Source organism: Tachyglossus aculeatus, chromosome 21, assembly GCF_015852505.1.
Source record: "Tachyglossus aculeatus isolate mTacAcu1 chromosome 21, mTacAcu1.pri, whole genome shotgun sequence".
Taxonomy (NCBI): Eukaryota; Metazoa; Chordata; class Mammalia; order Monotremata; family Tachyglossidae; genus Tachyglossus; species Tachyglossus aculeatus.
In genome coordinates this window covers 26886256-26907787 of record NC_052086.1, presented here as the reverse complement: position 1 = coordinate 26907787, position 21532 = coordinate 26886256, and the positions used below count along the sequence as shown (strand labels likewise).

The 21532-nt window shown below is 55.4% G+C and overlaps 1 protein-coding gene across 1 annotated transcript in view; it reads left to right on the top strand.

The window, feature by feature from the left end:
• The window catches only part of NCOR2 (nuclear receptor corepressor 2), a 443860-nt gene extending 429155 nt beyond the window's left edge, over positions 1 to 14705 (top strand). Inside the window, exons 40-48 of the mRNA XM_038762437.1 lie at positions 1230 to 1373; positions 2170 to 2312; positions 2961 to 3154; positions 4183 to 4332; positions 5785 to 5930; positions 8069 to 8122; positions 10549 to 10776; positions 13421 to 13600; positions 14138 to 14705. Of these exons, the coding sequence (XP_038618365.1) occupies positions 1230 to 1373; positions 2170 to 2312; positions 2961 to 3154; positions 4183 to 4332; positions 5785 to 5930; positions 8069 to 8122; positions 10549 to 10776; positions 13421 to 13600; positions 14138 to 14313 (1415 nt within the window). The 3' untranslated portion in view covers positions 14314 to 14705. The remainder of the gene's footprint in view (positions 1 to 1229; positions 1374 to 2169; positions 2313 to 2960; positions 3155 to 4182; positions 4333 to 5784; positions 5931 to 8068; positions 8123 to 10548; positions 10777 to 13420; positions 13601 to 14137) is intronic.
• Positions 14706 to 21532: the final 6827 nt, after the last annotated feature.

Here is a 21532-nt window from a genome sequence, read left to right as displayed (position 1 = left end):
GAATAAATGGCTTGGAAAAAACCCATGTCCCCAAACTAACCCCCTTAGCCTTCCAGTTGACACCTGAAGAGCGAATCCAGATGTGGTCTGTATTAAAGGGCTCCTAGGAAGATAGGCCAGGGTGGGGATCAGATCTGCAGACATGGAGAGAGAGTGGCCTCATAACTATTTTCCTTTCCCTTCTTGCCCTTTTTCTCTCCTCCTCTTCTGGGACTCCCACAATGTCAGTTGATCTAGTGGACGTGGAAGGTCCAATCCAGAGGAGGTGACTTCTCTTCCCTCCCCCTCCTTTTTTGGTGCTGGCTCACATTGGCTCTCACATTACCATCTCGAGGGGGTGAATGTCTAAACAAGATGACCCGAGGGAACGTGTCCATGGAGGGCAGCTGTCTCCATCCCCTCCCCTCCAGACAAAATGGCATACTAAGTGTCATCCGAGAATGGGAAGGTGACAGAGTCTGGAGAACTCGCAGGGCTGCCCCAGCTGCCTGTGACCAGGTCACACACTTCCTGGCCCAACTTAGAAATTTTGGGATCAAGGTCCCCAAAGCAGAATGGATGAGAGCAGAGCTGTCCTGAGGAACAGAAGAGGTGAAGACTCCTACGCAGTCCCCCACACCACAACCTTTAATACAGGCCACAGCACAAGCACAGAAATGGCATCTCCACCTTCCATCCTCTGTCTGTGATTGAAGCAAATCCACCAACTCTGCCCGGTCAATGTGTCCGGGTCCCAGACCTCCGACAGTTGGGCTGGGGGAGGGAAGGGGAGAGTGGGAAGTGGGGGGTGTTCTTCGAGTTGACCATTCTTCATAACACTCGCCTGTCCTCATCACCTCACTCCCTCCTCCTCCTTTCCCCTACCTTTGGGACTCTCCCATCCTCACTCTCACCTCCAGGGGCCTGAAACTCTCCAAAGTAGGGCTGGAGGAGGAGGAGGAAGGGATTTTAGGGCCATTGCTCCCTGAACTATTCCTCTGCCTCTACCATTGATTCTCACCATCTCCTGCCCGTGACCACAACAGAGGCCCCAAATGTAGCTGGCCCCTAGGGAGTAAGGCCTCCCAGGCTCAGGTTGACCTGCCCCTACTGGGGCAGAACTTTCAGTTCTCCCAGAGGCCAGTCCTGCTCTATCTGGCACCGAGTCCACAGGCCCCAGGGCCCTGTGTGAGGTGACCCATGGGGAGGCAGAGATGTCTGAACCAACACCCTCCTCGGCCATTTCCTAGGTTACCACGGTGGCTACAGCCCGGACGGCATAGAGGCCATCAGCCCCGTGAACTCCCCCAGCATCATCCATGACAAAGGAGTGAAGCACTTGGAAGGGCTGGACAAGGGCCACGGGGACCCCGACCTCCGATTAAAGCAACAAGGTGAGGAGGTGTCCGGGCCCTCTGCCATTGGCCCCACTCAAGGTCCCCCTCACTGGCCCTCCGCAGCCATTTTACCCACAGAGAGGAAGCCTCACATCTCTAGGGCTCCTCACTGTCAGTCCCTTCGTGGTATTTGAGGCCTTCATCTTGGCGGGGGAGAGGGAATTGGAGGACCATGGGATGCGGACTCCAGACTAGTCAGTCAGTAGAAGCTCTGAGGTCTCTGAAGGCTTAGGTGGAGGGTTAGATGGAGAATGAATGAATGTCCAGCACAGAGTGAAGGGGTCGAGCACCCTAGTGGCAAAGTGCGTGGACGGAGTTCCCCACAGGGGTGGGCTCCCCTCCCTTCTGCTTCCCACATGATCATCTCACAGATGTTCCCCACTCTTGAAGCTCGTATCTCTGGCAAGGACCGGGCATTGATTCCCCAGCTCTGAGGCGGGATTGACAGTCTCCCTCACTGGCTACGAAGTGGGATGTGTGGGTGTGTGGAGTTATTTTGTTGGTTTTGTGATTTTTTTTCGGTATGGTATTTGTTAAGCGCTAAATATGTGCCAGAGACTGTTCTAAGTAGGTACAAGACAATCAGGTTGAACATAGTCCATGTTCCACAAGAAGTGAAGTGACACAGACGAGATCACACAGCAGTTAAGTGACAGAGCCGGCCAAGAACCCAGGTCCTTTTGATTCCCAGGCCTGTGCTCTATCCACTACCCCATGATGCTTGCATGTGCGTGTGGTGTATGGAGGAGGGGGTGCCCCAGGCCAGGACTGATGGACTTTCTTCCCTGCACAGGCCCACTGAAGCTCACTGAAGCCGCTCACCTGCAGCGTCTTCGGCCACTCCCCGATGGCCAGCAGTCCCCGAGCCAGCCGCTGACATCCCCCGCCAGTGTCAAAGGTCACCAGCGGGTGGTCACCTTAGCCCAGCACATCAGCGTAACTAGTCTTTTCTTTCCCTCACCCTTCCCCCCATACCCCTGCCTCTGGACAGGATGGGTCAGTGAATTTGAGGGAGGAGATTTGGGTGGGACTGGAGGGAAGCTTAATCTAGCACGCTGAGCATAAAACTGGATCTCCAGCCCCTCGCTGCACCTGGGATGGGGCCTGAGGGAGCCTTAGTCACTCTGAGGGCCCCCCACTCCCCAAGTGTGGCCACTCCCAAGCTACCAGATCCTGTGTCATCTGGAGCAGTGGCTCATTTACCTAGATTTGCATGCAGGCTGGCAAGAGACCCTTACAAATTGAAATGAACAAATTATTGGAATCAAGTGCTGTTGTATTCGGCCAGACAACAGCCTCCCCATTCCTTCCTTGCTCTGGGCTTTTGGAAGCTGAGTAGGAGGAGAAGAAGGCAGGAAAGGAAAAGCCAATTCCCTTAAACTGGGGTTGGTTGGTTGGTTGGTTTGTTGGTTGGGTTGGATCTGGGACAGACTCCGTTAGAAGCAGGAAGCTCTCCCTGGGCCCTCTCTAGAGGAGAGCATGCTAGGGCTGCAGGGCTCCTCACCCCCCTCCCCCTCGGCACCCCCGGCCCCATAGCTCCCTGGCCTGGCTCTGGTAACCACCAGCATCTCTGTCTGTCCCCAGGAGGTGATCACCCAGGACTACACCCGCCACCACCCACAGCAACTCAACTCCCACCTCCAGGCCCCGCTCTACTCCTTCCCTGGGGCCAGTTGTCCCGTGCTGGACCTTCGCCGGACCCCCGGCGAGGCCTACCTCCCCCCACAGGACCATGGCTCAGGCCCCCGCCTCTCCCCGCACAGCGAAGGAGGCAAAAGGTGAACCTCCCGAACCCCCGGGGTTCAGTCGGTCCTGATGACTCTGGCTGCCTTGGTCTTGAATCTCCAAGGAGGCCAGCCGGAGGGTGGGCAGCCCCATGGCAGCTCTGGGCAGAGGCCCAGGCTTGAATTGAGGTGGATTTGAGTCCAGACCTAAAATCCACTTAGTGCCTCAATTTCCTCCATCTGTGACCCTCACTTGTTAGACTGGTGGCAGACGTAGGATCTGAGCCTGGTTTCTCTTGTCCCAGTCCTGTGCTCTTTCTGCTAGGCCACACTGCAATTTTTCAGGCCAAATAAATATGTTCCATTTCCCCACAATGTTCTTATCACTGAGATCAAAGAGAACGTTTACATCTTAAACATGTAGATAATTTGCCAATGTGGATCCAGCTTGCTTCTCCTTGTAATTTCCCTGGGCCCTGGCAATCCTTCTGAGCAGCCTCCGTCTGGGAAAATGAGCAGTGAGGCTGCCACATCCACAAGGCTTTCTTTGGTCCTCCTGGCTGCCCCTAGCCCAAGAGGCTGCCCCTGGTCCACCTGTCCACCTCTAGTCCAAGGGGGTTCCCCTGGTCCACCTGGTTGCCCCCGGTCTACCTGGCTGCCCCTAGTCTATGAGGCTGCCTCTGGTCCGCCTGGCCACCCCTAGTCCATGAGGCTGCTCCTGGTCCTCCTGACTGACGCTGGTCCACTTGAACACCCATAGCCCATGAGGCTGTCCCTCAACTTCCTGGCCGCCCCTAACCCATGAGGCTGTCCCTGGTCTCCCTCACGACCCCAGCCCATGAGGCTGCCCTGGTTTGCTTGACCGCCCCCAGTCCAAAAGCCTGCCCCTGGCCCATGTGGCTGTTTCCAGCCCATTAGGCTGCCCTGGCCCCCATGATTACTACAGGCTCCTGTGAATGCCCCTGGCCCAACAGGCTTCCCCAGGTAAACGCTGCTTCCTCCATGGAAGCAGGTAAAGCCTTGATCCCAGGTCCCTGGGCCCAGCGCTGACCACCGTGGTCACCTTCCTGCCATTTCCTCAGGTCTCCAGAGCAGAGCAGAGCCTCAGCAGTGGGCACCACAGAAGACTGCATTGAGCCCATCTCCCCACCAGAAGGTATGGGGGAGGCCGAACACACCCGAAGTGCCGCCTATCCGATGCTGTACCGGGAAGGGGAGCAGGCGGAGCAAAGGTAGGATCGGCCCCAAAGGGGATGACCCGACCAGAGAGGGAAAGGTCACCTGCCCAGAGGAGCTCCTTCCTCGTGGCTTAACTTTCTGCAGTCACCTGAATCTCTTTCCTGTTCTGAGCAGGTGCAACAAGAGCAATCAGGCTGTCAATCAATGCTATTTATTGAGCTCATACTGTGGGCAGAGCTCTGCAGTACAGTAGAATTGGTAGACATGATCCCTGTCCACAAGGAGCTTGCAGTCTACCAGGGAAGGCCGACTTGCAAATAACATATAGCAATAGGGCATCCCCACTGGGACAGATTCTGTGTCTCGTCTCGCCGTGGCTGGTCTGGCGCGATTCTTTCATTCATGGCTCGGCACTTGACACCTGTCCCCATGTTTTGTTTTGTTGCCTGTCTCCCCCTTCTAGACTGTGAGTCCGTTGTTGAGTAGGGACCATCTCTATATGTTGCCGACTTGGACTTCCCAAGCGCTTAGTACAGTGCTCTGCACACAGTAAGCGCTCAGTAAATACAATTGAATGAAATGAATGAATTCAATCGTATTTATTGAGCACTCACTGTGTGCCGAGCACTCTACTAAGCGCTTGGAAAGTACAATTTGGCAACAAATTTGGCCCCATTGTCCCGCTCCAGCTGCAGAGCTGGGGAAAGCCCACAGAGCCCCAGCCGACCAGGTTTTCTGGGTCTTTTGATTGCTGGGCTAGGCCGGGGCAGGTCCCGATCCCCAGAGACTTGATCCCAGCCCAAGAAACTGTGGTTGGCAGAGGGGTGATTGGGGCCGAGGGATGGGGGCACACAATGGTGGGGAGGGAGGTGGAATGGTTCCAAAAAAGGTGGTCCCTGCAGCACCTCCCCCACGCTCATTGTTGCACCCCAGGTCAGTCAACCGATCTATCAATCAATGATCTATGCTGGGTGCTTACTAGGTGCAGACCACCCTGCTAAGCACTTGGGAGAGTACTACAATACAGCAGAGTTGGTGGACACGACCCCTGACCTCGAGGCGCTTCTAGTCTAGTTGGGGAGACGGATATTCAAATAGACAACAGAGAGCGGAAGTGACAGGATATAAGGATATGTGCAAAAGTGCTGTGGGGCCGGGATGAGGTGAGTATCAAAGTGCTTAGCAGTACAGACCCAAGTGCAGAGATGACACAGAAAGGAGGAAGAATAGGGTGGGGAAGTGAGAGGTTAGTCGGGACAGCATCTAAGGTGGCGCATGCAAGCACACACGCCCTCTCGCCCACACACACTCCTCCCTCTTCCCTTTCCTCTCCGCCCTCTCCCACTTCCACTTGTCTCCCCCGCCCCCGACGCATTTGGCTCAGTTGGTCTGCAGTGTAGACAGCCCAGTGCCTAGCAGGGACGCCAGCACCATGAAGGCCGCCTTCTCAGCTGTGGGCAGGCAGAGCCTGAGGGCGCAACCCCTGACAATTCCTCCCTTTGCAGAATGGGGTCCAAATCTCCGGGAAACAACAGCCAGCCTCCCGCCTTCTTCAGCAAGCTGACGGAGAGCACCTCGGCCATGGTCAAGTCCAAAAAGCAAGAGATCATTAAGAAACTCAGCACTACCAACCGGAACGAGCCCGAGTACAGTAAGCTTCTCCTGGCCCCCAGAACAGCAGGCCGCGGGTGGATGGGGATTGGCCCTGGGAGCCTAGCTGGGCAGCCGGAGGGCACAGCTGGCGAGGATTTAAAGCGCCATTGCTCTGCACTGAAGAGGCAAGGTCCTCGGCCTGGGGGCCCTGATTCATTGGGTCATCAGGCACTCAAGAAGGTTATTTGGGTCAGGACCCGGCATTCCCCTTGTAATCTCCCCGGGCCTGGGCAAGCCTTCTGCTCAGGCTTCCACTAGGAAGACAGCACTGAGCCTCTGCTCCCAACATCTCCCCGACTTCCAGGGAACTATGTGAGTCTCTGGCCAAGTTTCAGGGCCCCGTTTTACCCTCTGACTCAGATTGCTGAGGGAGCTGCCCCCATTCCCCTTCTCTCTCTCTGCAGGGAGGGGCTGGAAGGGAGGCCACCTCCTTTCCGCCCTGGTGAGGTTGTGGGCTAGTGGGGGAGAGAAAGCGTGCCTGGTGGGTTCTCCAAGGAGTCCTTGGAGAGCTTAGGTTCTCATCCCATCCCTCTGCCCTCTGCCGCTGTTCTGCTTGGGTTGGGGCATTGGTGCTGCCCCCAGTTAATCGAGCCTAGCCTCGGAGGCGCAGTGGGCTTCTCTTTTGCCCCCCAAGGGGTGCGGCGAACGGCAGGGGCAACCCGCGGGCAGACCCTCGGCCCTCCTTCCCTCATACGGTCTCTGCGGGCCTCTCCTGGTGGTGGGTGCTTTCCCCCACTGGCAGGTTGGCCAGTCCTACCCTTTAGGGAGCAGGGTCCATGATTCAGGCTTGGGCTGGACAGATGGTGGGCAGGGGGCACTGCTGTAGTTTGAGCCAGTTTTTCCTCAGCTGGCCGGGTCGGGTGACCAGATGCCCGTCCCTCTGTCTGGAAACAGTCCTGGACAACAGCAACCTCCTGACTTCCCCATCCGGGCTGAAGCCCAAACCTAGGCCCCCTCAGCCCCTCCCACAGGCCTGAAAAACATCCGCAAGTTTGTCGGTTGGCAGGGAGGGACCGGCTGTCTGGTTTACCTGTCTGTGGGTGCGTGAGTTTGTCTGGGTTGGTGAGCACGCACGTGGGTGAGGAGGGCTGGGGGTCCTGGGGGGCTGATATATGAGTTTGAATGTCTGCCTGCAGGTGTGGAAGAACATTCAGCAATGGGTTTTATAAATGGGTCTGAATGAGAGAACTCTGTTTTCCTAAGAAAAGGACCCCAAAGCCAACAGCTCTTGCCAAGCGGACAAATATTGACTCAGACTCTCCAGGGCCCTCAGAGGACCAGCCGGGTTGGGGCCCCAGCCCTGGGCGCCTTCCCTCAGCCGGTTGGGAGGCAGTGGAAGAGAGAGAGACAGAGGGAGGAGGATGGAGGGAGGGAGGGAGGGAGGGAGAGAGAGAAAGAGAGAGACTATGAACTGAACGATAATTTGGGAACCCACTGGACCCTGTCCAGGTCCTGGTCTCTTTGAGTATATCGAGTGTAATCTGGGGGCCTGCGTGGCTCAGTGGAAAGAGCACGGGCTTGGGAGTCAGAGGTCATAGGTTCTAATCCCGGCTCCACCACATGTCTGCTTTGTGACCTTGGGCAAGTCACTTAACTTCTCTGATCCTCAGTTACCTCATCTGTAAAATGGGGATTAAGACTGTGAGCCCCACATGGGACAACCTGGTCACCTTGTCTCCTCCCAGCGCTTAGAACAGTGCTTTGCGCATAGTAAGCACTTAACAAATGCCATCGTTATTATTGTTGCTATTATTTTTGTTATTATTATTATTATATTTGTTAAATGCTTAGTGTGTGTAAAGCACTGATCTAAGCACTGCATTCCCGAAACGGAGCTGGGATGTAGGCAGGCACGCATTGTGGCCAGATCACAGTCTGCTCCGCTGGAGAGGTGGGTGGGACTGTTGACAGAGGAAGGACAGCAGGGCTTCCCGGAGCCAGGAAGATCCTGGGGCCCGGTGCAGCTGTTGGCTGCCGAGGCTTGTGGCAGTACCAGCTTGGTTTAATATGAAGCCTGACTTGACCCTCCTTTCCCTTCCCCACCCACCCCAGCTCCACGTGCTTTTCCAAAGGAGCCTTCAAATCTGACTGTCTTCCATTTTGTTGTGCCCCCGCCCCGCCCTGTTCCTTCTCCAGATATCGGCCAGCCCGGGACAGAGATCTTCAATATGCCGGCGATCACCGGTGCAGGTAACTGTCCCGCCTTGGTCGTTATTGTGAGCTAAGGTCTTCCCCCAGCATTGTGCTGTGCACTCCCCCCCAACTGCTACCACCCCAACCACCACCACCCCTGCCACCATCTCCTCCACCAGCTCTACTATCAACATTCCTACCACTCCCTCCGTCACCTCCACTGTCTCCACCGCCACCTCCTCCACTACTACCACCACCACCTACGCTGCCATCACCGCCACTGCCACCACCTCCAAAACCATCTCCCTCCCCACCACTGCCACCACCTGTATTGCCACCATCTCTACTACTGTGTGAGAAGCAGCATGTCTCAGTGGAAAGAGCCCGGGCTTTGGAGTCAGAGGTCATGGGTTCAAATCCCGGCTCTGCCAACTGTCAGCTGTGTGACTTTGGGCAAGTTACTTCACTTCTCTGGGCCTCAGTTACCTCATCTGTAAAATGGGGATTAAGACTGTGAGCCCCCCGTGGGACAACCTGATCACCTTGTAACCTCCCCAGCGCTTAGAACAGTGCTTCGCACATAGTAAGCGCTTAACAAATACCATCATTATTATTATTATCATTACTGCCTCCACTACCAGAATGGCCTGCGAACTCCAAAGTGGAAGGCAGGCACCTTCTCATCTCACCTCCTTCCCCTGTCCCTGCCTCCGGCCCCTCACCCTGTCTCCCTTTAGCATCAGAATCTGGGTTTACCGAACACGGGTAATCCCAAGAACGAGAACGGTCTCCGGCAGGAAACATTGCAGGCCGGCATTTCTGGGGTCCGGAGCTGGGAGCACCAGGTCACTTGGTTCTTCGGGATCTGGAGCCAATGAGAGGAGGGTGGGGGGAGCTTTAAGGGGCCGCGCTGTCCGCCGCGGAACCCGAACCCTCTGGTTGATTGAGGTTTGGCCGAAGCCAGAGCCACTGGCCTGCTCCCTGGTCTCTCTCTGCCATTTTGTGCTGTTTTTACCCTATTGCCTTTTTGTCCCTTCTCACTTACTAGAGTTAGGTAGAGTGCAGTTGTGTGGCTGAGGCAAAGATGTGCCATTGACTGCCTTCCTTCCCCCTTCCCTGCCCTGCCTCCCTCCCTCCCTCCCTTCCCAGCCCTCCCCTCCCTCTCTCCCTCCCCAGCCTTCCCCTCCCTGCCCTCCCCGAGCGAATGCTGCACCATAACTGCATGGCTATCGATGACTCACAGATACGTCATTCGGTCTCCGCATTCTATTTCCCATCGTTGTTATTGTTGTTGTTGGAGCCCCGGCGGAGGGCACGGGAGGACTGAGTCGGGAGTGTGTCGGGGAGGCTTAGCCTTGCTAAGTGGCAAAGAGAAGGGGAAGTGGTTTGATGGCTGGGTGCAGGGGAGCGGGAAGACCTCTGAAGGAGCTGAGGAACCCCTCCAATGACCCTTCAGAGGGGTTAGAGAGCTGTGGGAGGGCAAGGTGTGGGGCACCCGCCTTCCTGGAGGCCTTCAGAAGCAGCCCAGAGAGCATCTCAGGTCGCCCCAGGGGCGGGTTGGGGGGCCTGGGTTAGGGCTAGGGAGCCTCAGAAGGCTTTTCCCCAAGCTAGCGTGGCCTTCCCCAAACGGAAACCAAGCAGCCTCTCCTGGAGGCCCTGTGGTGTCTTCCCGGCAGTTCATTCCCCTGAAAACCCCAACCCCACTTGCCTTTGAGGGTCCAAGCCCTGCCCAGGTTGAGCCTGGATTGCCTTCCCAGATGCCCCCTACCCCCACCCCCCCCAACACCAACCCCTGAGTCAGCCACCCACCCTCTGGGCACCAGGCAGTGTTGGACGGCTGGCTTAGTGTTTCCCTCACTGTCACTGGTCCGTTCTCTGTCTGTAGGCTCTCCTCAGAGCCCCTGAGCATCTGCCTTGACGCGAGCATTATAGGTCCTTGTTGCAGAGATCCCTCTGCAATTTCCACTCCCTCGCCATCAGTACTTCCCGGCCCCTTAAGAACCCCTCCTCCAGCCCACTCTCAGCTCTGGGTGTGGGGGGACATAAGTCCCACCCTTTGTGTGACAAAACCAGGAGGGCATGAATGAAAGAATGTCAGTGGGGAGAGCCTAGAACAAGACCACGGGGAGGATCTCCATGGCCCTCTCTCCACCCTCAGGAATCGGGGTAAACTGCAGAGCCGGGAGGTGGGGATATGGGAGAAGATAAAGAAAAGTTTGTTGCTTTGCAAGAATGTGCTGACTGTTTGTTTCTTCCCTTCTTCCTCCCTCTCCTCTCCCTGTCTCTCTCTCTCTCTCTCCCCCCCATCTCTTTCTCTCTCCCTGTCTCTCTCTGTGTCTCTCTCTCTCTCCTGTCACCTCCATCCTCATCTCTTTTCTCTCCCTCCACCTTCCTTCTTACTTGGATCCCTTCCTCGCCCCTCCCCACTCTCTCTTTCCCTTGTTCCCCTCCTCTCTCCCTTCTCCTCCTTTCCTATCTCCCAGGGCTTATCAGTTGTAGAAGCCAGTCGGTTCAGGAGCACGCCAGTACCAACATGGGGTTGGAGGCGATTATTAGGAAGGCCCTAATGGGTAAATATGATGATCAGTGGGAAGACCGCTCACCTCTAAGTGCCAATGCTTTTAACCCTCTGAATGCCGGTGCGAGCGTGCCCGCTGCTCTGCCCATAACTGCTGCTGAGGGACGGAATGATCGCCCGCGCGCCTCGCCAGGTCTGCAGCCCTTTCCACCTTTGCCCTTTCCTTGACGTCCTTAATGCCTCGGGTTTTTTTGTTTTGTTTTGTTGTCGTTTGATTTTTTTTTTCCCCCTTTGGGCTTTGAGCTTGATTCATTTATTTTGAATTTGCTAATCTGATGCTGATAACTCATTTTGTTTTGGGTTTTGTTCTCTTTTCTTTAAGTAGTCTGGAAGGTGCTTATTGCTTTTCTCTAAAACACTGACAATGCTGTTTTTTCCCTTTTGGTTTTTCTTTCCCTTCCTTCCCCCCTACCCCTGCCCGCCCCCCTCCGCCACCCCCTCCACCCCTTCTTCCCCTCCTGTGGCTGAAGACACGATCCAAAAATTTGAAAAGGCCAAGCCTGAAAACCCTGAGGCCCCCATGTTTGCTCTTTCTTTCTCAAGTAGTCTGGTCAGCAGAGCTGTTTTTTCCCACCAAGACCTTCTCCTGAAACAGGAAAGACTTTCTCTAAGGGGAAAGACGGCAGAGCAATGAGCAGTGGACAGAGCGGGAGCCGTTAGGCCAGGAAAGCGGCAGTAGAGCCTTGCCCATGTCAAGCCAAGCCTCAGGCCAAACATATTGGAAAATTTGGGTTCTGGACCTCCCCAACCTCAGTTTCTTTCTCCCTCAAGTCTATCCAATAGGGTGCTCTGAGCCCAAGGCAGCCCAGGGGCGAGCTACGGGCCGCTACACCTCTTTAAGTGTCCATAGGGTGGATAGGTGTCAGTACATAGGACCTACACCCTCAAACCCCATATCCTCCTCCCCCAAAAAGTCAGATCTGCCTCAGGTAGACCTGGATGGCCTTCTGTAATTGTCCAAGGACAGTGGAGGCCACTGCAGCGTCCTCTGGGACACGGAATTTCATGGCTTCCACTCATGGATGGAACTCCAGTTTCCAAAATGCACTGCAGCACGCACTGCGTTGTTGTATTGCACTCTCCCAAGCACTTAGTACAGTGCTTTGCACACAGCAAGTGCTTAGTAAATACGATTGAATGAACGGTTCAAGTCCCTTTGATCCCTTAAAAGAGCCACTCAGGATTTGGGTGTGATTTTGGTGGGTGGATTTTGGAGTATAACTCAAGTCGGTTCTAATAGTGGCTCCATCACTTGTCTGCTGTGTGACCTTGGGCAAGTCACTTAACTTCTCTGTACCTTAGTTACCAAATCTGTAAAATGGGGATTAAGAGCCCCATGTGGGACATGGACTGTGTCCAACCTGGTTAGCTTGTATCTACCCCGGCACTTAGTACGGTCCCTGGCTCATAGTAAGCACCTAACAAATACCATTTAAAAAAAAAAAGTTCAGCCCAAACCCTGCTGGATTTCTTTGGGCTTGGCCTCGGGACTGACTGGGCTCAGGATCTGCCAGCTGATTCTTCCCCTCTGGGAGGAAAACCTGCCAGAGAAGTAGCCACACAACACTTGTCCCTCTGTGAGCTCCACCCCGTCTCGCCTCTCAACAACTCTGCCCACCCGTGGAAGGCTCAGTGCCTTGCCTGTCCTCACTAGGGCTTCCCTGGCCATCTGCTCCAATTCCCATGGCCTTTACTGAACTGAGACCCAGGAGAGGAAGTGTTAGGGAACAGGGTCTGACTTAGGGATCGCTCTGGAGCTCCACAAAAGGACTTGCTCTCAGAGCGGTGTGCAGGTGTGCTCTAGTTGGGGGCTTAGCCCTGAGGCAGCTGGAAGTACCAGGACCCACCCCACCCATGAGCCCTCTCCTTCAGGTACTGGGATCTCCATATTTCAGGATGCATTGGGAGAGCTGTGTACTCTTAGCCACGTGGTCCGTTTAAACAGGGCCGATGGGAGGATCTGATCCCAGAACACCCAGGCAGCAGGCCCGCACAGCTTTCTCGGTGTGGGAAGTAACAAGCCCAGGCTCCCAAGGCCCTCCTTCCTGATTAGTTTTGGGGAGAAACCTTGTTTTTCTCCCATCTCCTGGCCGAATCCAGAGCCCAACCTGTCTCCAATATAGAGCCAGCCCCACCGCCTCTACCCCGGAGCCCACTGTCCTACAGCCAGACCAGCATGGGCCTCTCTACCACCCACTCAGCACAGAGTTGTTGGGGCGGGAGGGGGAAGGAGGGAAGGAGGTGGTCTCTCCACGTGGTCCTCCCTGTGCATGCCCGACTAGGGCTGCTAGCGGCATCTGACCCCTCACAGCCTCAAACAAAGAGCATGCAGTGGTTGAGGGACACAGCTGTGCTGACTTCAAAGCCAAGGGGTTAGGTGGAAATAGGGTTCAAATGCAGCGGGGGCCTGGGGCTTTGCGTGCAGCTTTGGCGGAGACCTGGGGAGTGGGAGAAGAAATCTTTGCGTGCAAGAGGCCTACACCCTTGCTCCTTTCCCTAACTCTATTGCCTGTTCCTCCCCGTCCCACCTCCTCTTCCTGGGGTTTCCCAGTCTAAACTGGCAACTTGCAAAAGTGCTGCCCTTGGCATCTGTTGGCAGGGAAGGACAGGGCTGCGGCCTACAGCACCGACCATTAGTATTCCGAACAAGGTGCTAGCTTGGAGACCTCTGTATGCAGACGGTTCCCGTCCTCCCTCGCCCTTCCTTGTTCCTCGGTGTGTTTTTCTCAAGCTCCAACCTGACCCAGTTTGAAACCCAGAAACCACTGTGTCTGCAGGAGGCGGCGGGAAGCCAAAGACGGCTGCGAGACCCAATAGTCGAAAGGCCAAGTCCCCCGCGCCGGGCCTATCCTCGGGAGAACGGCCGCCATCCGTCTCCTCCGTCCACTCAGAAGGCGACTGTAACCGGAGGACGCCGCTGACCAACCGGGTGTGGGAAGACAGGCCATCCTCTGCAGGTCACTGGTGGTTGGTGGGAGCCGGAAATAGCAACTGTCCCTCGGGACCCCTCGGATTCCTCAGACTCCTCCGTGGGGGACTAGTGGGTGGGGTTGGGTTGAGTCGGGGGCTATCCTTCGGCTACACTAAAGAGAATCCTAGAGCCAGAATGGACCTGGCGAAGTCATCTGAGCCATTCTCCTGCTTCCGGTGAGCACGCCCTGAGTAGCCTAAACAGAGCTGAGCATCTCTGTCTCTCCCCAGCAGGGACAGGGGCTCCAGGGTAGAGCTGGCCACAGAGCCAGTGGTGCTGGATTGGGGTCCATCAAACAGTGCCCTTGGCCCACCTCCCCTCCAGCCTCTAACCTTGTCCATTTGAGCAGCCCCTTCTCAGTGATCGGCAAAAAGTAGCCCCAGACAGTCAGTGCTCATCCTGCTCCCTGTGACAGCATGCCCACAGCCCCCTCACACGCTCCTGCTCATCTCCCTTCTCCCTGCTGTAGGTTATGCGCCGCCCCCTCACGCGCTTCCACTCATCTCCCTTCTCCCCCCTGTAGGTTCGACGCCGTTCCCGTACAACCCCCTCACCATGAGGCTTCCGACCAGCGTGGTGACAGCCCCCCCGCCCGCAGTCCTGCCCCAGGGCAGCTCCGCCAGCCAGCACCACACCTGGGATGAGGAGCCAAAGCCCCTGCTGTGCTCGCAGTACGAGACGCTCTCCGATAGTGAGTGAAGGAGCCTGGGACTGGGGGAGGGGAGGCAGGAGAGGAGAGGATCACGCGACAGAAGCGGCCACAGTGGAGAGAGCCAGCAGAGCGACGGTCTGTGTGGGGGTGCCCCCGCCCGGCCCCTCCTCCCCCGATGCCCCCGGGCCCCTCCGATCTGGGAAGGAGCCTCGCTCCCCCTGCCATCTGGAAGGCATTGCCCTCTTCAGTCTAAAGCCTTAACAACCACCCGCCGCCATGAAGAGGAGCCCCAGCTGCCGGGAGCCACCCCTGCCGCGCTTCACTCTGATTGATCGGCAGGCACTGCCCGTTAGAAGAGACTGGGAAGGACCCCTCTCCCCTATCCTTTCCCACCTCGCCTCCTTTCTCTCCCCACCTCTCTCCTTCCCGTTCCTGGAAAGCTCCAAGAGCTGCAGTTAACCCAGGCCTGGTGACGATTTGCTCAGCGATGTCACCTGGTGCCCCGAGGCCCTCCTCCCGTTTGAGGGGGAAAACAAAGATTGGGGGTGGGTCGCATGGGCACTCCCGGGGGCACACTGGGCAGGGGCACCGGGAAATGGACTCCTGCTGCTGTCCAGTCTCTGCTCGCATGGGCCAGGCCCAGCCAGTCCCCAAAACGGGAGAAACCTGCCCACCGTCCCCTGGCCCGCCTCACTGGCAGGTCGACCGGCAGGTCAGCCGCCCCCTCGATTTAACTCCTTCCGCGGAGGCAGGAAGAAACCTCACCCGTGGATCCCAGAGGCCCGCAAGCGAGCCCCTCTTCCCTGCACCGGTCCTGCTGACCCACTGTCCTCCAGCGCTGCCACCATCAGCCACTCCATGTGGCCCACATGGGCTGATGGGGCTGACCCCTGCCACCTTCCCTCTCCTCAGGATTAAGAGGAGAGTCATTTGACCACCAGGACTGAATGGGGAAGGCACCAGAGAACCAGCCAAACAGGAGAAGGAAGAGCAGTGGGCAGAGACACCCTTGGGGTGAAGGTGGAAGAGGGGCCGGATCCTGGGGCCACCCACGGCTGCAGAGGAGGAGAGGAGAGACTGGACTGATTTTCGTACACCGAAGCCGAAGCAGTGGTGGAAAGGAAAGGCAGAGTTGTAAATGATGTATTGGTCTACAGGGTATATTTTTGATACCTTCAATGAATTATTTCAGATGTTTTGCGTGAGGAAGGACTAAACAGTATTATGTGCTGCTTTCAGTCTCTGCTTGTGTGTGCGGGCTTCGATGCGCCATCGGTAGTATGGAGAAGGAGAGGTATCAGATGATCCTCAAGTCCTTCTCCCTCCGCTCAAATGGATCAGCTCAGTTAACCAGAGATTTGTGGCTGCAACAGCAGGGTGCCCTCACGGTTACATTTATTGTTCATGATTAAACAAAAGCCAATCACAGTCTAAATCGACTGTCTACCTTGAGGATCTGAAAATTTTCCAGAGAGCCTGCCGGGCTGGGGGGCGGGGAGGTGGCCAGCAGGCTCGGAAACCCACGAGCCACGCAGACCAGTTCTGTTGTATTTTCTGGCACCCGTGTTGGCTTCTTTTTCCATTTTTCATTCCATGATGTAATAGGTGTTGGCTTCTAGCAGCAGTTGCATTGTTGAAGAGCGAATAGACTTTTCACCTCAGCTACTCACTCCAAGAAGGGCAAAGAGAAAAGACCGTGAATTGTCTGGGTTCTGTCTGCTAGAGAGAAGGAGGGGAAAGGGGTCGGGGAGAGAAAAGAGAGAGAACCGAGGACCGATTGGGCTCCTCCAGTTCTGTCTGCTAGAGAGAGAGGGGGAGGCTTCGTGGTTGCGGGGGAAGAGGAAAGGACAGATGGATTCCTCCAGGCCTGTTTCCTCACCTCTGCGTCCAGAATGAGGAAGGGAACGGGGAGCTGGAAGGTGATCCTGATCCCGATCTAGCATCTCTCTGAGAAAAGTCACAGCATCACACCAGAAACAGTCTTTTTACGACTTTCCTCCAAGGCTAGTTTCCAAGCAACAGAAAGATGGTGTGTCTTTTACAGGGTACAGCTGCCTTGGTGGTTTTTGTATCTTCAGGTGTCATTTCCCTGGCCCACTTTTCTTTTTGAACTCCACCAAATGTTTCAGAGTCAAAGGCTCCTTTCGTCCTCCCTGAGGCAAAGATTGGGACAGTTTTTCTTTTTCCCCTCCAACTTGACGGAATGGCCTGAGTGTTTCATCGGGCCACAGGGAGGTGGAGGAGGGCTTCCTGTGGGCTAATTTCATCCCAGTCGGATCAGCGCTCCAGCTGGGACCAGTTCATGCTGGGATTAAAGACCAGGGAGGAGTTCTGGTGCTGATGGAGGCCACAGGAGCCAGGCTCCCTCCACCATCTCTCCCCCGAGGCCCCACCTCAGTGTCTGCATGCACTGTGTGACTACGCTCAGCTGGACAGACAGACCTGACAGGTGGGGCTCTCTGACTCCACCAATGGTTACCAATTCCCAAGTAGCTGTTAAGCAGGGAGAGCCACTAAAACTCTCGCTGGGGCCAGTCGCAGGTTTGGCGGTAGGAGAAGAAAGAGCTGGGATTCTCATCCCCAAATAATCCTGCATTTGGCTCACACAAGCATTTCTTGCTCCACAAGGCTGGGCCTCAAACAACTCAGTCAGTCTTTCAGAAGTGGGCACCCTGCCATCCTCCCCATCCCCACCCTTACCGTATCACTCTGTCAGGAAAAACCGTTAGCAACATCTCCTCCCTGCTGTCTAGGAGAACCCAAGCCACCTTTGTTTTGGAGAAAGGGTGAGTGAGAAAGGTAGAGCTGGCCGTGGAGCCAGTGGTGCTGGGAGGAACTATATGATAACTCCCCTGTGGTCAAGAGCTCTGGCCTCGCCGGGTTGCTGTCCCCCACAGGGCTGGCCAGAGAGGACGGGGCCCTGAATGATGCAAGGGGGAAGCGCAGACGGATCTGCCTTGGCAGAGTCAAGCCGGCCTTCCAAGGGGGGTCTGAGAATTGGCAGTGACTTTGCCTTCATCCCGCTCCTCAGGTCACTTTTTGGAGGAGTGGGGATCGGCCGTCTGCCTTTATGGGAGAATGGCCCTCGGCTGGTCTGGTGGTTGGTCCCCAGCAGTGGCTGCGGATCACTGCTTCACAGTAGCCTTAATGAAACTGAACGTGTTTCGTAGCCGGCCTTGGTTTTCCGGGGAGTCATCCGTGGACCCGTAGGCAGAGGAGGGACCCCAGGCCGCCGTATATGTGTTTTTTGGACCAAGATGAGGAAACAGGTCATGCATTTAACCCAGACGGCCCTGGGGTGGCAACAGTCAAACTCTCCAAGGAGTAGAATTCCGCAAGCCTCCAGAGGCTGACTTTCTGGTTCTGGTCCTTTCCCCACTGACACAAAGACATCTTTTAAATAGTGGCTGGTCGTCGATGGGGTTTCTGGTGAGTTATTGGTCTCCTCTACGTGTCTGTGAGCAAATCATGGGCAGCAAGGGATAGATGGTGACCATATCTGCTGAGGGCGACCAGATGGCCTTAATCGACCACGACCTCCCGTCCCCTTGCTGGACGTAGACACTTTCCCTCCACCTGCCTCTCTTTCCTCTTGACCAGCTGACCTGCCCCAGAAGCCAAAAATTCTCTCCCCTCAACCCCAGGCAATGGCACTGATGACACTCTACTCCTTTCTTTTTCCTTTGCTTCTAGGGGGGCACTCAGAGGCGGAGGGTGTACATACAAACACACACCCACACCTATTTCTATTGTCCTTCGTATTCAAAGGTACCACCGACGGTGAAGTTCACCTATGAGTGCATGTATGGCGGAGAAGGCCAATGTGGGACCCTCAGTCCTGGCCATAAAGTGCACACAAAAAAGCTATCCCTTGTTTGTGTTGTCATGTTGATGTTTGCGGTGCCTGGCGCTGTTTTTTCACTGGCCTACTTGATTCCCGTTGTTTATGGAGCTTTGACGCAGAGAGAGCTGCCCCTTTGTTGACAACGGTGCGCCGTTTTGGTGTATCCTCAGCAGGGAACTCCAGTTCTCAGCTGTGATGCTGCATTTCTGAAGCTTTGTTTTATCGGGTCCTCAAAGCGCTTCTTCTGCCTTCCCGGCTTTCAGTTTCCCAACGTCACCTCTCCAGTCAGCAACTGTTCGGGTATCCTGCTGTCACACCTTCTTCTCACATGTCCCATCCATCCTGATTGTGCTCAGGTGAATGTAGCTCCGCTGCCAGGAAACCGACTATGCTCCAGAAAGCATCTGTTAGCCTCCAAGGTCTCCATCTGCATCCTGGCCTCTTCCTTGAGCCTGGCCATCTGCCCCAGGCGTGGCAAAGGAAAGAATTTATGGTGGGAATTAGATTGAGGAGCCTGGCAACCTGGTGGGGTAGAGTTCTTTGGAAATCAGCAGGTTTTCTTCTGAGAACAGGACTGCCTTTTAACAGACACACAGCCCCCATGGTTACCAACCAGGAATCAACCTGGACCAAAGCGAGGCCTCAGGCTTGGTTCTCCTCACCACCTCTGCAGGGTAGCTCGGGGACCTTCTCATCAGCTGGCGCAGGTGATGGTGTAAGATCGAAGAGAGCAGCTGGTGGGAGGTCACAGATTCCTGCCACAGAGGCCTTGCCGGGGCTTTTGAAGACGGTGACCGTTGGAGAGCAAGCTGTGCCTCATGACTCCTGGGAGAGTGAGGAACAGGCTGTGTTTTGTCCGTCTGCGGGAAACCCCCTTCCTTTCGTTCCACTTTCCCATCCATTCCACACCGAGGGAGTTCTCTGTGTACACAGTTGCACTCTGCTGAGCGTCAGAACATCCCGTAGAATTAGGGGCTCAGGGAAAGTGGCCCACCCAGAGCAGATAAAGAAGCATCCTGCTAAGGTGGCCCAGCCTCCCTGCCCCTCCACCTCCCTGGCTTTCCTAGGCCCCTGGGCAATGTTGGCCTGGAAGGGGGGTTAGGGCTGGAGGGTGGGATATCTTGCATTTTTCCCCCTCTTTTTACCTTTTAGGCAGACCAGGAGAATATGGTCAGTCGAGGATGAGTGCAAGGACATAGAGTGAGGAAGTAATGATGTGGTACCGGAGTTGGGCTGACTGATTATAATTGCCAAGACCTAAATAGAAATAGATGTGTGAGCCCCAGGGGCTCTGGAAGTACCCCAGACGCCATCTCTCTGTCCAACCTAAGGATAAAACTCACCTGCCTGGGTGGCTTGAGTGCCCTGAGACCTAAAGGGATGGCTTTTTAAAGAACAAAATATGATCGGCAGTGTTTCGAGCCGCAGGCTCTTAGTGGGACATGTGTGCCCCGGGGACTCCAGCCTGCTTAAAGCAGGAGTGATGTCCCCTTCCTATTCCTGGGGCCTGGGAGAGCTATGCTATGGGACAGCCCAGAGCAGAGCAACCACTGCCCTGAGGTGGCCCAAGATGCGGGACTAGCCCCTCGGGTCTTCGAGACCCTGCCCTGTGACCCAGCAGCCAGCTCGAGGAGGACGTGTTGGCTGGCCCCTCACAGTCCTGAAAATGGCGCCCGCCCCACTGACTTGCCAGTGGCAAAGGTCAGCAGGTTTTTCAGGCCGGACTGCTCCCTGCCAAGCTTTTTGGTGGTTGAGTGGAAGAGCTTGGCCTTTCCCTGAGTGCCTATTAGAAGAATGGCTTTGCCCAAAGGAAATCAGACCCCGAGCTCCCCGTATCCTTGTCTCTGTCTGTGTGTTGAGCAGTGGTCGGCCTCCCCAGAGGACCTCATCTAGTGGACAGGTTGTCCTGTTTTAATCAGACCCATGTGACTGGCAGTGAGGGCGGTCTTTGGCGGAGTCCCCAGTCGGCTTAGCTGAACCTTGTCTGTGCCACCCTGGGCCGGCCCAGCTAGCCAGCCAGGCTTAATTCAGAGTCAGGCCTGGCCCAAAGCCTGGTGGACGTGGGTCTTCTGGTTCTTCTGGGAGAGGGCCACCAGTTTTCTGGCCCTCTGTTCTGACGGATCGCGGGGCGGGGACACCCTGGGCTCCCATGTTGGGGAAGCCCCGAGTCCCCTCCAGATGACTGGGAAGAGGAGAAACCCCATTCTTCATGCTGCATCACCTGCCTGCCCGTCACCAGTGACCTTTATGTCTGTGCGCTCCCTGCTATGATTTCTTATTGATTGTGCAATCGACATGGAAGTTATGTCAAATATTAAAAGAAGTTAGAGGTTCGTGTTCCCAACTTTGTAATTTGTACAAATGCAAACAAATGGAGATACGAGACAATTTATTATCTGAACTGTACAAGGGGGGAAAAAAATCTATCTTTTGTACAACCAAATTGTGCATAGCTGTTTAGAAGCGAGTTGTATGATAGAATGGACTGTACATAGAACCAATGAGTTGTAAATATTTATGCGGCTTGCTCTGAAGGGTTTGTTTTCTTCTACTGAAGGTGAAGTTTTTGTTCACTGTTAATTTGGGCCCACCTGGCCACCAGCACGCGCTCTAGGCTGCAGTGTGCAAGCACTGCCTTACTGTTTAAATAAAAAAAAGCTTTTGGCCAGGAAATCCCAGCTCCCTCCATTTCATCCCAGCCTGGGACCTCCAGGGAGCCCCTTGGCAACCCTGGGAGGGAGGAGGTGGGTGGGAGGACCCAGAAGGGGAGCATAAATCCCTGGCACCTCACAGTTGTTGAAATGGTGGGTGGGAGAGTCGGGGGCAGGGAAGCCTGGGCCCCAGGTGGAAAGGACTGGGCTGGGAAGGGTTGGGAAGGGTTGGTCCAGGAAGGGCTGGGGCCCTCGCTTCTCAAGCGGATGACCCTGAAGACACTCCTCGCCCTGGTTGGTGGTCTGTGCAGCATGGCCTAGTGAAAAGACCACAGGCTTGGGAGTCAGAGAACCTGGGTTCTCATCCTAGTTCTGCCAAATGCTTGCTGTGTGACCGTGGGCAAGCCACTTAACTTCTCTGGGCCTCAGTTCTCCTGTTCTCCCTCCTACTTAGACTGGGAGCCCCATGCGGAACAGGGTCTGTGTCCATCCTAATTCACTTGTATCAATCCCAGATCTTAGAACAGTGCCTTACACATAGTAAGCACTTAACAAATATGATTATTTTTTTAAAAAGACCAAGAAACAGTGAGAGTGGGGTGAGGGGAAGGAGAGGGTGTGTGTGTGCGTGTGTCCCTTGAGGCTGGGTCCTGTCTGATGCTCCCTGTGAGTAATAATAATAATAATTATTATTATTATGGCATTTGTTGATAATAATAATAATAATAATAATGGCATTTATTAAGTGCTTACTATGTGCAAAGCTCTGTT